The 14,388-nt window shown below is 41.3% G+C and overlaps 1 protein-coding gene across 3 annotated transcripts in view; it reads right to left on the bottom strand.

Moving 5' to 3' along the window:
• Window positions 1-14,388, bottom strand: part of VWA3B (von Willebrand factor A domain containing 3B) — an 829,217-nt gene that overhangs the window by 341,328 nt on the left and 473,501 nt on the right. For all 3 annotated transcript variants that reach the window (XM_069204269.1, XM_069204271.1, XM_069204270.1), the window contains one exon: window positions 12,806-13,016. In XM_069204269.1, coding sequence (XP_069060370.1) covers window positions 12,806-13,016 — 211 coding nt within the window. The remainder of the gene's footprint in view (window positions 1-12,805; window positions 13,017-14,388) is intronic.

Raw genomic sequence — 14,388 nt, 5'->3', positions numbered from 1 at the left:
CACCTATATGAGACTGTATCCGTTTCACCCTTCAAAGCAACATTTGAGCTATGGATAGTAGCTCAATAGGCATCATCTCTTACCAATAAAGAACACAGATAATTGTCAAATATAGTTTCCATTGAAGACTGTTCTACTTGCAGAACTGTTAGATGCAAAACATTCAAAGGTAAGTCTATAGGTAAATAAAAGTGTACTGCACTATGTGTAAGTCATTTCATTCCGTGTAATAATGTACATTACAGTTCCATACTGTGTGTGTTGTATAAAATGAAAGCAAGTAGAAGTTGATACAGATGATCCCAACAAAGAGCCACATTGTTTCTCTGCTGTTTGAAGATTTTTTAGCTAAAATATACTAAGACTATAGAAGAAATATTCACAGTATGAGTGAGAAAATGATTTATATGTTCCCAGACTTGTCTGAAAGGGCTGATTACAATGGGGAAAGCAGAAAAAAATAAACAAATTCCTCTATAGCTCTATTGCTAACTAAATGGTATGCAGTCTAGTCAAGCACTGTGAGATCTGGGTTATTAGTTGGGGGAGAGTTTCCACCAATCAACATACCCAATGCCTCTACAGGTTTATGGCTAAACCCTGGTAGCAATGAAACAACACAATAGGCATTTCCCCCAACCTAGTGTGAATTATTTAAGTAGCATCATAACAACATTAATGTCAGATGAGAAAACAACAAAACTTCTAGATTAATTTAGCAAAAACAAGGGAAAACATGATTTAAATAAGATAAAAATGACAAAAATTGGAGGAGGGTTATCAGAAGATATGCATATATATATATAAACCTTTGGAACAAAAATGTAAATAAAACATGCTTATTAGGGTCATGGGGATGTAAAGTAATTGTTAATCTACGTGCATTTCCGAATGTGAGCATAATAGGTCAACCCTGTATCAAAAATAACTTTTTTTTATCAACACTGTACCTCCCCAAAGAGGCTGGGATGTAGGCAGGCTCAGTTATTTTCCAGGTTGATACACTCAGATGCTTCAACAACTCTCACACTACTTCACATCTTTCTTCAGGTCACTTTTACAGATCCCAAACAGCTGAGGGAGATTTCTAGAGGCTCAAGCCACCAGGAGATAAGGGCAACCATTCTCTCCAGACATAGTTCCCACACAGATCCCAATAGTCTGATACGTTTTATAGCAATATGCCCTTTTCTGCCATTTAACTCCTTTGGCTATAAGAGGCAAGATTGTTTGACCCTTGAGAAGTACTTCTAAAACTTGGGTACAAGGGAATATAATCCAAGGCATCAGTCTTTCTCCAGAAAGCCACCATATAACAGGCAGAAATACTCCTGTTTTCCTTCTTGTTCCTTCCAACTCATGTTGTATTTTGATGTGATGATGGTGGGAAAATGTTATTATAGTGGTCACTAACCAGCAATTAATAATCATTTGTAATCTAATCCTAATAAAATTCCCAAAGCTAAACTTGCTTCCTTTTTCAAAACATTCTTTTTTTGTTTACTGTGGACAAGGATATTTTGTCTGCTGTCTTTGAAAAACTAACAGTACCCCAGGGTCAGTGTGTGCAGCTCTGAATTCCCAACCAGGACTGGCTTATGAAAATAAAGGACTGCCTTCCCACCCTGACAGGTTCTGTGTCGAGGACCCCTCTTTTTGAGATCTGAGATAGATTAGTTGGGAACAGCCCACCCTCAAGGGTCTTCCTCATACTACGGCCATGTGTCCTATCAACATATCAAATGTCCAGGTCTGCCCTTATTTTTGTGATAAAATCTGCTGTTCCTGTCCACTCCCTTCCCATATTCTAAGATAACTTGCAGTGAATGGCAATCACCCTCCTCCTTCCCTATCTCGTCAGAAGGCCAAGTCTATTATTCTCTTCAAACAAAGGTGATTTTTAGGATTAGGTGGTAAACTCTGCTCTGCCGGTAGAGTTTGTAGAGCTTTGTCAGCTCTGTGCTCCACTTGGAGTCGGCAAAAACTCCGGCGTTTACTGCCCACCCGTAATCAGACATGGACATGACATTGTTTCTATGGCTTCTGTAGCATCAACGATCTTGCATTTCAAGCCTCATTTTGCAACACATGCTCTAACTCATCCCAATGAATGTCATAGAAAAATTCAAGAGCAAGGATTGAAATGTACTGCAATGACCAATGGGGAGGCACTGAAGTTTTGAAGACAGCTGTGATTTCCTGTGCATGAAGGAGTCCACAGAATCCCATTGGCCCCTCCTGAGTTCGGGGCTCAGTATTAATGTGCCCCAAACACCACTGAGGAGCAGTGTTGCACGAGGCCCTGGAGCAGCTGAGCAGTGTCACGAATGCCATTACTGCCAATATACAGTGTAACCATAAACAGCAGTCTGGAAGGGTAAGAGATGAGGGCGCTTGGGGAAAGCCATGCAATTTATATGAAGAGCCATGAACTTTAATTTTGAACAGACACAGGTTGGCTTGCCATGTTCCCCCTATATGATGCCTAATGGAGCAACATTACAGTATTTTAAATCAAGCATAATGGACATTTTTGTAAATCACCCATCCTGAATTGGTGTATTTGACACACTCGGTCTGGCCACCATTCCACGGGCCTCACTGTGGCAACACCTGTGACCTGCTGTAGCCGCAGCAGCATAGACGGCAGGTAAGAGCCCAGAATAAGCACGCTGACCCAGCCATTGCATGGAGGAGCCATGCAGGAAGGGAAAGTGCTGGGGCTGAGAGCCGAGATATGCAGGAAAGAGACCCTTGACCGTTTATAGGTACAAGCAAGCAACTTAGCTCACCCCGCTGAAATGTGAAAATGCACAGAGCTGACCCGGTCGAAAGGAACTGCGTACATTCAGGGTGCACAGTTTTGTGTTCCCCCACCCATCACGTGTCTGATTAGAGTTCTTAACTTGCTCCACTGTGATGCTGTTTGTGTCTCTGCTGCCTTGGAGCTGTCTGCTCTCTGTGCTTGTCTCCTTTGAAACACTCCTGCATGTAGTTTGCTTTTTCATCAGCGGCTGGGATACAGGGTGCAGACATTGCAGTGGTGCATTCCTGATGTTTCCCCTGCTTGTGATGCATCTGTGTTGTGGATGGTCTATTATATCCATGTGTTGCTGCTTCTTTACTGCTCGTGTTTTATGCCTACATGTGATTCCTGTGTGTTTTCTCTGTCTGTTATGTGTACTAATGCCTTTGGCTCTGTGCTACACCCTCAGGGCAGTCTGAATACCATTGCTCCTGCTTTTGTTGTCAGTGTATGGTGGCATCCTTTTTACTACTGCCTGAAACCTCTTAGTTGTGTTTTCCCTACTAGTGATAGTTGGGTGCTTGTGCCTTTGGTGCTTGTGTTCCACTGCCCCTTTCCTGCAATTCCTGAGGTTTAATGCCCCTGGCTGTGTGCAGCTCTTGCATGTATCTATTCTACTTCCCGGCATTTTCCCTAGCAGGTGTCCCAATCTGGACAGCCAATTATCCAGTACTGACAAGAGAGAAACATAGCACAATGTGGAGAGTAAAAAGTGCATAGTTCTACTTTTTTTTTGCCTCACTAGCCATGCATAACAATCCTTAACATTGGTCACCTTCTACCATACATATCTAGAGCAAGGCTGCTCGACAAGCCATTCAAATCTTCCAACTTTCACTACTGTGTGACTCATAAGAGGATGTTGTTTTGCTACTCTGTGACTTGAGGGCCACAATTTGATACAGTTATGCTCGGCGGACCGGTATTCAACCGCTCTGCGGAATTTCACACAGTTTTTATGGAACCCTGCGGAATTCCGCAGAGTAAAACTCTGCGAGCTCCGCCTACTCTTAGTATTGTACATCTTATTAAAGAGTTAATTACTGTCACTGGAGAAAGGACAGTCTGGTCCGAACTGAATTGCTGTCAAGGCTTTAAGCAAGAGAAAACCAAAGTTTTATAAAATCATCTTTATACCATATTTAACAAGAGTGTATGTTCACTTTTAATTCGTTTTTTATAAATATTACTATTGAGCTCTTTAGTCATTTCCTAAGTCAGCTAATGACAATTAGGGCTTCTATTCGCAAGCAGGCTTGTAACAAAGGAAGGAAACACAGTCTATCCAACAAAAAAGGCTTGTGTATCTTCTGTATGCTGATACTGCAGGGATACACCAAACAAAATATTAGGCTCATATCACCTTTTTGCACACTGTGCAGCCAGACCTTGTGGGCACTAAGGATCTACTTGCAGGTGATTTAGCTAATATCAAAAGAAGGATATTAATCATGTCAACACAGGTTTCCTTTCACAAGTACTGGCTGTGGTGTAGCTCACAGCAGGTCAGGACTCAGGTGGCAGGTCTACAATAATGCATTTCAAGTCACTCATAAAGAAGGCGTATATGGTGCACTGAAGCCTACAAGACAGTTAACTTTTATGCCATTGGTGCACCTACTATACCACATTATTGTGGTCTCAAAAGTAAAATACACAATTTGTGAAAAGCCTTATTTAGGGTCAGTACACCTGTACTGTCATATGTCCAGTACTTTCCCAGTGCTCTGAGTCAAAATAAGCCAGTAGATACAGTTACAAAAAAAAGAATTGGGAGACAACATGATAAGGAACATTCTGTGCAAGCGCCATAAGAAAATACCTTAGAGAAAAGCTGTAGAACTATAGATATACAAAACTATAACAAGCAGAAACAAGAAAATGTACCAAAAACAATGCTGATCTGATTCAGCTGGGCACCCTCACTAATGTGCCAATAAATTCCACAGATAACAGATTGCTTTGAGATGCCTGTCGGCAGAGAACTACAGGTATGTTGCTTATTGAGAATAGTAATATACTAGAACATCAAATAAACTCTAGATTGCAATAAACACGTGTTTCTGTTAATCTAACAGGACTAGTAGTTATGTTTAATAAAGACAGTAAAACACTTGAAGGAGTACATCACTGGCATGGTCAAGTCCCAGCTCCCTTTGATCGGCTGAACAAGTGAATGTGTTAAAAATGTATTGAAGTGATGAAAAAATCCAGACAGAAGAAGTGACCTCTGATTGTTCTTCAAAGTAATGTGCTCTTTCATTTAGGTGCATTTCATAAACAGAGGCTGAAGATGGCTTGATTTCTGTTACGTATTTTGATGGCTGATCACATCCAAGGATTTGGGCTTTCTGTGGCAAAAGCTACCAAACAGCAACGTCCTATTAAGTGCTTGCCCTGGTGCCACCAAAGAATGGTGTCAATACTGGGGAGCACAGAAGAATATTTTCTCAGAAAGCCGTCGAAATGCTGGGGAACCAGAGATTCTAGGAACAATTAGTGCTTCCAGGTGCAGACTTTTGAGTTGGCAGAAAATGTCCATGGCTACAATAATGAGGTAGAATTACCACACTGTTCCTAATGGCTAGTCCAAGCTAGGCAGTCATACCTGGAAGTTCTTATTAGTCTGTGAAGGATTCTTTGGATGCACATTCCTTAACAGTAGAGGATTAAGATTGTAGCTGACAGCTAGTATTATTGTATCACAATCTAGCTACCTCATTGATTCTAACTTTAAGCCCCTAAGCCAGCCAATAAACTCTCCTGAAAGTTTGACCATGCTAAGAGAAGGAACAGGGTGAGCATAATCAAAGTAATAAAAAGTGTCATGCACATACTACAATTTTATTGGAGTGTTTGGCTTCCTGGTTTACTCCAAAGTACTCTCGTCTTGCTGCCCTCTTGACCCCCTCATCTACAGGAAGAACAAAGATAGTTTGCAGAATGTTCAATGTAATCTTGTAAAGCTCCCTATGCAGTTAGATCGGTGGTCATCGAAAGGTGTTGTGTATTGGATCTCCTCACAGAGGCTAACTCATCTAAAGGGTCAAGTGATCTTTTATCATTAGTGAGAAAAAAGGCAGGACTCTCACTTAATTACATTTAGGAGAGATGATCACTCCAATGGTTCAGTGTGCAATCCTGATAAAAAAAAAGCTCATTGGGTGAATACAAATGTAACTGTAAGAAGTTGGGCTATTAGTTGAGAGGGGTGAGAGCTCCACTCAAGTATAAAGCACAATCCATACCAGGGTGAACCACCAAAGTCATTAAATGAACCTGTGCTTAACCTACTGGTAGCTTGGCACAAAAGTAGTAAGGATTAGCTACGAGGCAGTGTGCAAAGTATTTAAGCAGCACTCAAACAATAATAAACTGAAACCGAAACACAAGAACAATCTCAAACAAACCTAGAAAAATAGAGAAACTGTAATAAATACAATGACACTGAAATAACAAAAGTCCAATACGCAGGACTGGAGATAAAAAAAAAGTACGTTTTCAGTAGATACAGCGCCAAAAAGCACAAAGCACCAGTCATGGTTAACTGATTGTGCTGGACCAGGTCAATGCCAAACGTTAAGGCTGACGGTAATAGGGTATGGGTGGGAAACAGAGAACAGGTGCATTGTGGTGGAAAGTTTTACCTCCTAACTCAGTCCAGTTTTCATGCAAGAAGCACTCGTCATTGGGTTAGTTGGTGGTCGGGCTCTAAGAAGGATCTCGAGAGGGGTTCATTGATGGTGGGTTCCTAAAGTCTCAGGCCTCTGTCAGAATGTGCGGTTGTCATAAGCACAAAGAGCTGGTCAACGATTCATATTTCACATTGATAGAAAACTCAGGGCGGTTGTTATCGACTCAAAGAACTCTGGGAAGTGAAGTCAGGGGTCTGTGTCAGGAACGGTTGTGTCAGCAGTAGGATACAGGTTCCGTGTTGGACTCAGTAAAGTCTGCTCACATTTGCAAGGAGACTGGGGACGGTTCTTTTGCAACACAAAGAGCCCAGAAGCTCTGTTTTTTAGAGCTTGTAGAGCCTACCTTAGGGGTGACTTGTAAGTCTTAACACTGAAGGTTTAGGCCTGGCAAAAGGTTTATCTGGCCTGGTTGAAATGGTAGTTTTAAGTTATACTACAGGCTACAGTTGCAGGCCTACAACATGTTTTGCCGTGCTACTCTAGTTAGTGGCACAATGAGTGCTGCAGCCCACTTGTAGCATTTGTTGTACAGGCCCAAGGGACATGTAGTACACTTACTGTGACCTAATAAGTACCTTAAATGTGCCAATGGGGTGATACAATTGTACCATGTTTGGAAGGGAGAAGACAAGCATTTTACCACTGGTTAGCAGGGGTAAAGCATACAGAGTCTTAATGTCAACAAAAACAAGTTCAGCAAATTAGGTTAGTAAAGGAAAAAAGTCTGAGGGAATGCCAAGCCAAAGGTGGTCAGGTCTAACACTAACCTACCATATCATCCTACCATACCAAAACTACCTTTCCAAATCTATCATACCAACCCTACTATTGCTAACCACCATGCCTATCTGACATAACTACCCTGTCATACCTAGTCTACCATACCTAAACGCCCTGCCTAATTTACCATGTATACCCTACCATCCCTGCCTGCATACCTAGCTACCATACCTTTCCTACATTACCTAGACAACCTCCACCTCTACAGATTGAATGTCTTTTTTTGTAAACAGCTTTTTTTTGTTTTTTTGTCATCCTAGTGACAGTTTGCACTACATTGCCAGACAGCATATATAGTACTACATTCATGGTTGCTTTCAGTGTTTATCTTCATGCTTTATCAGCTGTGAACTGTGATTTTATTAGCAATTACATGAAAACATTTAAACTGTAATTTGGATTTGTTCACCCAACATTCGAGGTGCCTGTCTACTAGTGTGCATCCAGCACTTTGTATCCCATGGTTATCCCACCCACTGATGTTGTATCTGTGATCGTTGGGTCTGCTACATGGCATGAGTTGATCTATCCTGGCGCTGTCCCCCTCTTGTCTCATATCTGTTTGTCCCTGTAGTATGCTGAATATGTTAAAAACGTCCTGTGTACCCGCACAAACATTAGTAAAGTCATTATGAGTTGAACCAGATTGCTGTCACAAGTCTTTATTGAAGTGCCTCGCCTATATTCAGGGGAGAATCTAATCCGACTAAGCCTGTAGTACTAGCAGCGACTTATCCCATTCAGTAATGACTGTTCCCTTCCCCAGCTGTCGATTTATTTTGGTTATACCACTGATTCCCATGGTACATCATCTTATAAGGTCCTGGAGCTGTTTCAACCCCAGGATGTCATCGGACACTTTTATTGCATCCCTGTGCTTTGTTTCCCTGGAAGTAAGGCCAGATCTATAAATGTGAATATTGCGCTTAGCTTTTGCTGGTCTAGGGAATATTCCCAGTAGGCATACTGCTACAGTATGAACAGAGGTCTCCTCATCAGTGCCACTATTATGCAGAGAAGGAGCAACTAAAATAGTTTTATGGGGCAGTCTCACACTGTTAGACCTGGCATACGCGGTATGGTCTTCCACCAATATTTTGCCTTCACCCCTCCTGTTTTCTATGTTTGTTTTTGTTGGCTTTAGGACTCTGTGCACTTTACCACTGCTAACCAGTGTTAAAGTGCTTGCACTCTCGCCTTTAAACATGGTGAAATTGACTTACCCAATTGACACTTTTAACCTACTTGTAAGTCCCTAGCAAAGAGGTAATATTTTCTCACCCTTTGCCCAGCATCTTTTGCAGCACTTTGTCTTCGCTTTATTATAAAAATTCCCAAAAGCCCCAAATCTAAGATTACAAAACCTTTCTTTCTCCAAGAGAGACTCTCTAAAACCGCTTCTCTAGTTATGTTACATTGGTTCTCCCTCCTGCTGGGGCTGGTGCTAAAGGGTCTAGGAAGGCTCTTATTAGGCATCTCGAAGTCAATATAGTGTTAAGGTTACCCTTTATTCTGCCAACTGCTCCTGCCCACTCCCAGATGACTAACCCTGCTAAGTGTCCAGTTGTTGACAATAGTGCTGCCTTTTTGGAGTCACAGACCAGGATATTCTCCTTTGGATGGCGAGTTGTTAAATCTAACCAGGAATATGAACTGGCTCCTGGTGATCAGAACAGAGGAAAAAGTGGTTTTGAGCCAGTTATGGACAAGGCAGCACAAAGTACATTTTCATTAATTTAATTTTTCACTTAAGTTCTGAAACACCTGCTTTCACCATTAAATCAGATTTTGACAATAAAGTGGAAATGACTTTAATTCATAGCTTAATACTATTTTCTCAAGAAGAGATGCAAGTTAAAGATTTTATATATACACCTGTCCATGGTGAATGTAGCCTGAACCTACAGAGTGAAAACAGCTTACAGGCACAGTGATGGCACCTATTTAAATTGTGTAGTGTGCCACATTTTAATATTTTAGGCCCTGCCCTATGGGCTTACAAGGCACACATTAGGATTGACTTCCTAATATAAGAAAGCTTTTTCTGCTTGGCAATGTCAATTTTCATTTCCAGGTGTCAATGCAAAGCTTTTAGACTGCAGCCCAGCCAGAGCACAATGTTGATCCAGATGGCCGAATATCTTTGTCATATATGGGAGTGATGTAAATCCACACTGCAACCCATATATGATGTTTAGACTCCAATCCATTGGTGGCTTTCCTGAGCCATTTACCATAACCTTACAGGAAAGCTGAATACATTAACTGAATGAACCAAATGTTAACTGTACCATTTGGGGCCAAAGCAGAACAGCGGAGTGACAGTGCACCAAGTCATAGTACCAGCCAAAGGTAGGGTCCAGAAAAAGGTGAAAAATGAAGGGTGAAGAAGCAGAAAATGTGGATTTCTTCATACATTCATACAAGCGAACAAAAATCCTGTAAGATAAGTAAAATAACCAGCTACTTGCTGGGAACATTCTCTGACGGTGGTAGTGTTCTTCCAAATCTCAAATCAAAGGGAAAACCACCAACTGGTAATGAGACGAAAATAATTTTACTAACACCCACTACTCTTTCCTTGATGTATATACTTTACACTACAAACACACAAATAGTACATATGATATCTATGATAATTGTGTATAGAAAATAATTTGCTCATGTTGTGATATGTGACTTGCCTAAAACAATCTTTCGATATCACACCAGAACCGCGGTCGAAGAAATGTCAAAACAAATGAAAGACTTTTACTAAAGTTATGCCAGGTTTTTTCTCCAGCGCACACAGCTGTAGAACTCCATACGTGAGGACTCCAGAGAACTCTAGTGACTGGTGCAACTGTTGCTCAATCTGCAATGGAAAGTTTGCCTCTCTGAAGCTCTTTGACTCTCCAGGTGCTTGTGGACAAGCAGTCAATCTGTAGCGCAAGGGAGATTGACAAGGGCCAGATTAGGAACAGGGCAACGCAATTATTACAATAAAGATGTGACTCCACCCAGAGTTGTGAGTACACCGCACTGCACGGATGTCACAATATTTATAAATATATTTACATTACAAATGGTGACAAAATCATAGAAAGTACGCCGAATACAGGGCCAGATTTACTATGCACTTGCGTTGGCCTTGTTTCATGCGAATCAAGGCAGGACAACGCAAACGCGGGGTGACATTTACAAAGCCACACAAATTGTGATTTGTATGGCTTTGCATCACTTTTCAGACGCAGATTAACTAACCCGAAATGATCACCAACGTCAGCACAATCTAGAAAAGAAAAAGCACAATGTCCCCGAAATGCAGCGATGGAATGATTAATAAGGCTAAATGGTAACCATCAAGACACTGTTTAAAGGAGGGGCGCAATCTTTCCACCAATATAGAGTTATTTTGTTTCAATCATAAACTTTTAAAGTTCATGATGGTGGTGTCCACGAACACCCAAATTAATGCAGAAAGGACAAAATCTGGAAGGAAACTCCAGTTTATTTGTCCACGTTCAGACAGTGTGACAATACCCGCTGTCAATCAGTCAGTGCATCCTCCACACCACACTTCCCACTACTTTTGAAAAGATGACCAAGTACACATTCCAAGGTGTTGTTCTGGAGGGAAACATTTACTCCAGAAAGCTTTGGAAATCAACCAGCTGAGGGAGAAGAAATGGGAGAGGAATTATGCTCAGGTCACTGCCCAACTCTATCTTGTAAGCATCAATCTTATAAAGATATATCTTTGCAAATAGCTACAGGTACTATAGAGAGGCACTGGTATATTTCAAGATTACTGTGCGGTCACGCTTGAATGATCAAGATCAGTGATACAAAAGTCATGCTCATAATATTCATAAACTTCACATATATGCAAATAATTATAAACATTAAGGCCCATATTTATACTTTTTACCGCCAGCTAACGATATTCCTACGCGCCATGTGGGCGCCTTATTTAAGGAATGACGTTAGCCAGTGCTGCGGACTGGTCAGAGTAAAAAAAATGACTCAAACCAGGCAGCGCCGGCGTAGGGGAAAATGGGGGTTGTGCGTCAAAAAATGGTGCAAGTCAGGTTTGAGGCAAAAATCATGCATCAAACCGGACTTGCGCCATTTTTTGATGCACAACCCCCATTGAAATGACTCCTGTCTTAGCAAAGACAGGAGTCATGCCCCCTTGCCCAATGGTCATGCCCAGGGGACTTCTGTCCCCTGGGCATGGTCATTGGGTACAGTGGCATGTAGGGGGCCCAAATTAGGCCCCCCGATGCCAATTTAAAAAAAATAAAAAAAATACTTACCTCAGCTTACCTGTACTTACCAGGGATGGGTCCCCCCATCCATGGGTGTCCTCCAGGGGTGGGTGAGGGTGGCAGGAAGTGTCCCTGGGGGCAGGGAAGGGCACCTCTTGACTCCTTACATGGTCAGAGACCATGGAAGTGAGCCCACAGGTCTCTTAACGCCTGCCCTGACCCAGGCGTTAAAAAACGGCACACATCAGGCTGTGCGACATTTTTTAAGGCCCGCCCCCTCCTGTGCATCAAAATGACGCTGGAGTATAAATAAGGCGCACAGGCTTTAAAGTCATTTTTTGGGCGGGAACGCCTACCTTGCATGTCATTAACGCAAGGCAGTTTCCCGCATCCAAAAAATGACGCACATGGAGGAATTTTGACGTCCGCGGGCTCGGGCATCAAAGTTTGAATATGGTGCACGGTTTGCGCCGGATGTGCGTCAAAATGTTTGACACACATTTGGAGCAAATAGAGTATAAATATGCCCCTAAGTGCACTATTCTCCCCCAAGCCTCTGAAAGCAATTTGCACAGGGAGGCCCATAGACAGTTTATAGGTGCCGCCACTGCGCTCCAGAAAGTATAATTATGTTGCCACTACCAAAGGGCTTGCGCAGATCAGTATCAGAAGTGCTACTCCTGCAAGGCTACAGGGTAGTCTGACCAATTTAGGTTTTCCCCTTGCACAGGAAAACAAAAAAGTGTCTCCGAAGAGCACCAATTTCCGTTTGAGGGCCTCCTCAGGATATGAATCTCCACACTTGTTTACCAAGAAGCAAAAAGAGACAATTTCTCAGTGACAAGCCTAAATAATCAGGATAACATAATTATGCAGGTTGTTCCTACAGTGATCTAATATTTGGTGTGCTTCAAAGGATCAATAGGTTTTCTTTCTGTTCCAAGGTTATAAATGTTGAATCACTAAAATTCCTAAATTCATTTTATCATGTGTACTAAACAAACATTCTTCAAAAATGTTCAGCATTAGCAAGTGCACGAAAACATATGTAAAAGTGATTATCAAAAAATAGCTATCATAGTTTTAAAGTTTTTAAAATGTGAAATGTATAGAGGGCATCTAAATTGCACTCATGCTAGTCTGTACCCTTAAAGATCGTTGTTGTCATATAAAATATTAAAAACGCAATTTTAAAAATGAACAAAATGTGAAATGAACGAGGCATTGTGAACGAGAAAGTCTTCCAACAAGTTAGTGAGACTTAGTTAACGCACCTCTTCCTCCACATTGGAGTGTGGACCCGTGTCCTTTTCCTTTGCCTGCCGCTGCAGCTCAGTAGCCTGCTGTATGTACGCAGCGCCAGCCTCTATCTCTTCCTCTAATAATGCCACATCATCTGATGAAATAGGCCAACCAAGCCTATCCAAGGCTTGGAGCAAAGCTTCCTTATGTTCTTTATATGGGACTGGTACAGAAGACTGAAATCTAAAAATACAAACAAAGAAAAATTGATATTTATTTTATTTTATCCTATTTTATAGCAATATTTACATTTTTCTCTCAACCACATTTTTCAGTCTTCAAGTCTACTTGTAATTCATCACCTCAATTGCTATATTAATTTGTTTCTGTGCATGAAATTGGATTACTGATTAGGGGGCACCATACTCAAGGAGCGACCACAATTCTTGTCAGAGGAAACACAAGCAAACCCCAAATTAACCTTTGCCCAACCAATTTGTAACTTGGCACAAAAGCAGTCACATATAACTTAGAGGCAATGTGTAAAGTATTTTTGCAGCACACAAATAGAAATAAACTGAAACCACGACACAAGAAAAATTCCAAACCAATTTAGAAAAAATGGAGCAAAATGATATGACACCAAAACAACAAAAATTAAATCCATAAAACAGAGATATTCAATTGTAAAGATATAAGTTAGTATAGCTCCTGAAGGTAAACACCACTCGCCGTTATGTGGTTGATCGAGATCGAGTGAAAGTCACAAGTTCAGGCTGACCTCCATGGAGCACAGGCCGGATGCAGGGATCAGGTTGACCCAGATGAAAAGTTATCTTCTAAATTCTAGTACAAAGAATACAGTTCACGGTGGAGGAGGTTGCGAGGAGCAGGGAGAGCATTGCGAATCGTCGTCAATATAGCTCAGAGAGCAGGTTGGCAACGCTGACGGTCATAGTTGTAGCATGAATATCTAGTGGATGTCACAGACGGCTGTTGCTGGAGTTTCACATTGGTGGTCACCGCGGGCTGTCTATGCTGTAGTGTGAAGGGTAGATCTTGCATTGCTGGCCATCGCTGGTGATCACTGTAGTGCGAAGACTATCACAAACTGCAGCAATGGAAAAACAAACAAAACCACACACATCCTAACCTGTATAACCGCTATCAAGCAATTCTGATGGTGGGTACTAACACAGAGCATGAGAGATGGTAATTACAACAGTAATTACCAAATACAATATTCAATACCAGTCTGAAGCACACCACATAAACAAATCCACCAAATAATGTTTGTTTACAAAATGTATAACATAATTTATTCTGATCTCTTAGTACACAGAAAAACTATTTTCAAAAATATTTAAAAAGTAGAGATCAATGATGATCTTGTGTTTCCAGTATAGAACAAAAATCAATGGAAGCACAGTTAGTAATAGTTGTTCATTTCTTAAATGATGTCCAATTGACATCATATAAGAAAGGACCAACTAGAGCTAATAGTGCCTTCCATTGTCAGTCTGAACTATTCATACGTTGCCGGTTTATTGTGTGTTGACATATTGCTGTTGCATTGTGGGCATATGTATTTCTTTATCACATGAGCTTATGATTT

The sequence above is a fragment of the Pleurodeles waltl genome, chromosome 8 (genome assembly GCF_031143425.1).
Source record: "Pleurodeles waltl isolate 20211129_DDA chromosome 8, aPleWal1.hap1.20221129, whole genome shotgun sequence".
NCBI lineage: Eukaryota > Metazoa > Chordata > Amphibia > Caudata > Salamandridae > Pleurodeles > Pleurodeles waltl.
Note: the sequence above shows the minus strand (reverse complement) of the source record. Positions and strands in the feature narration are given on the sequence as shown.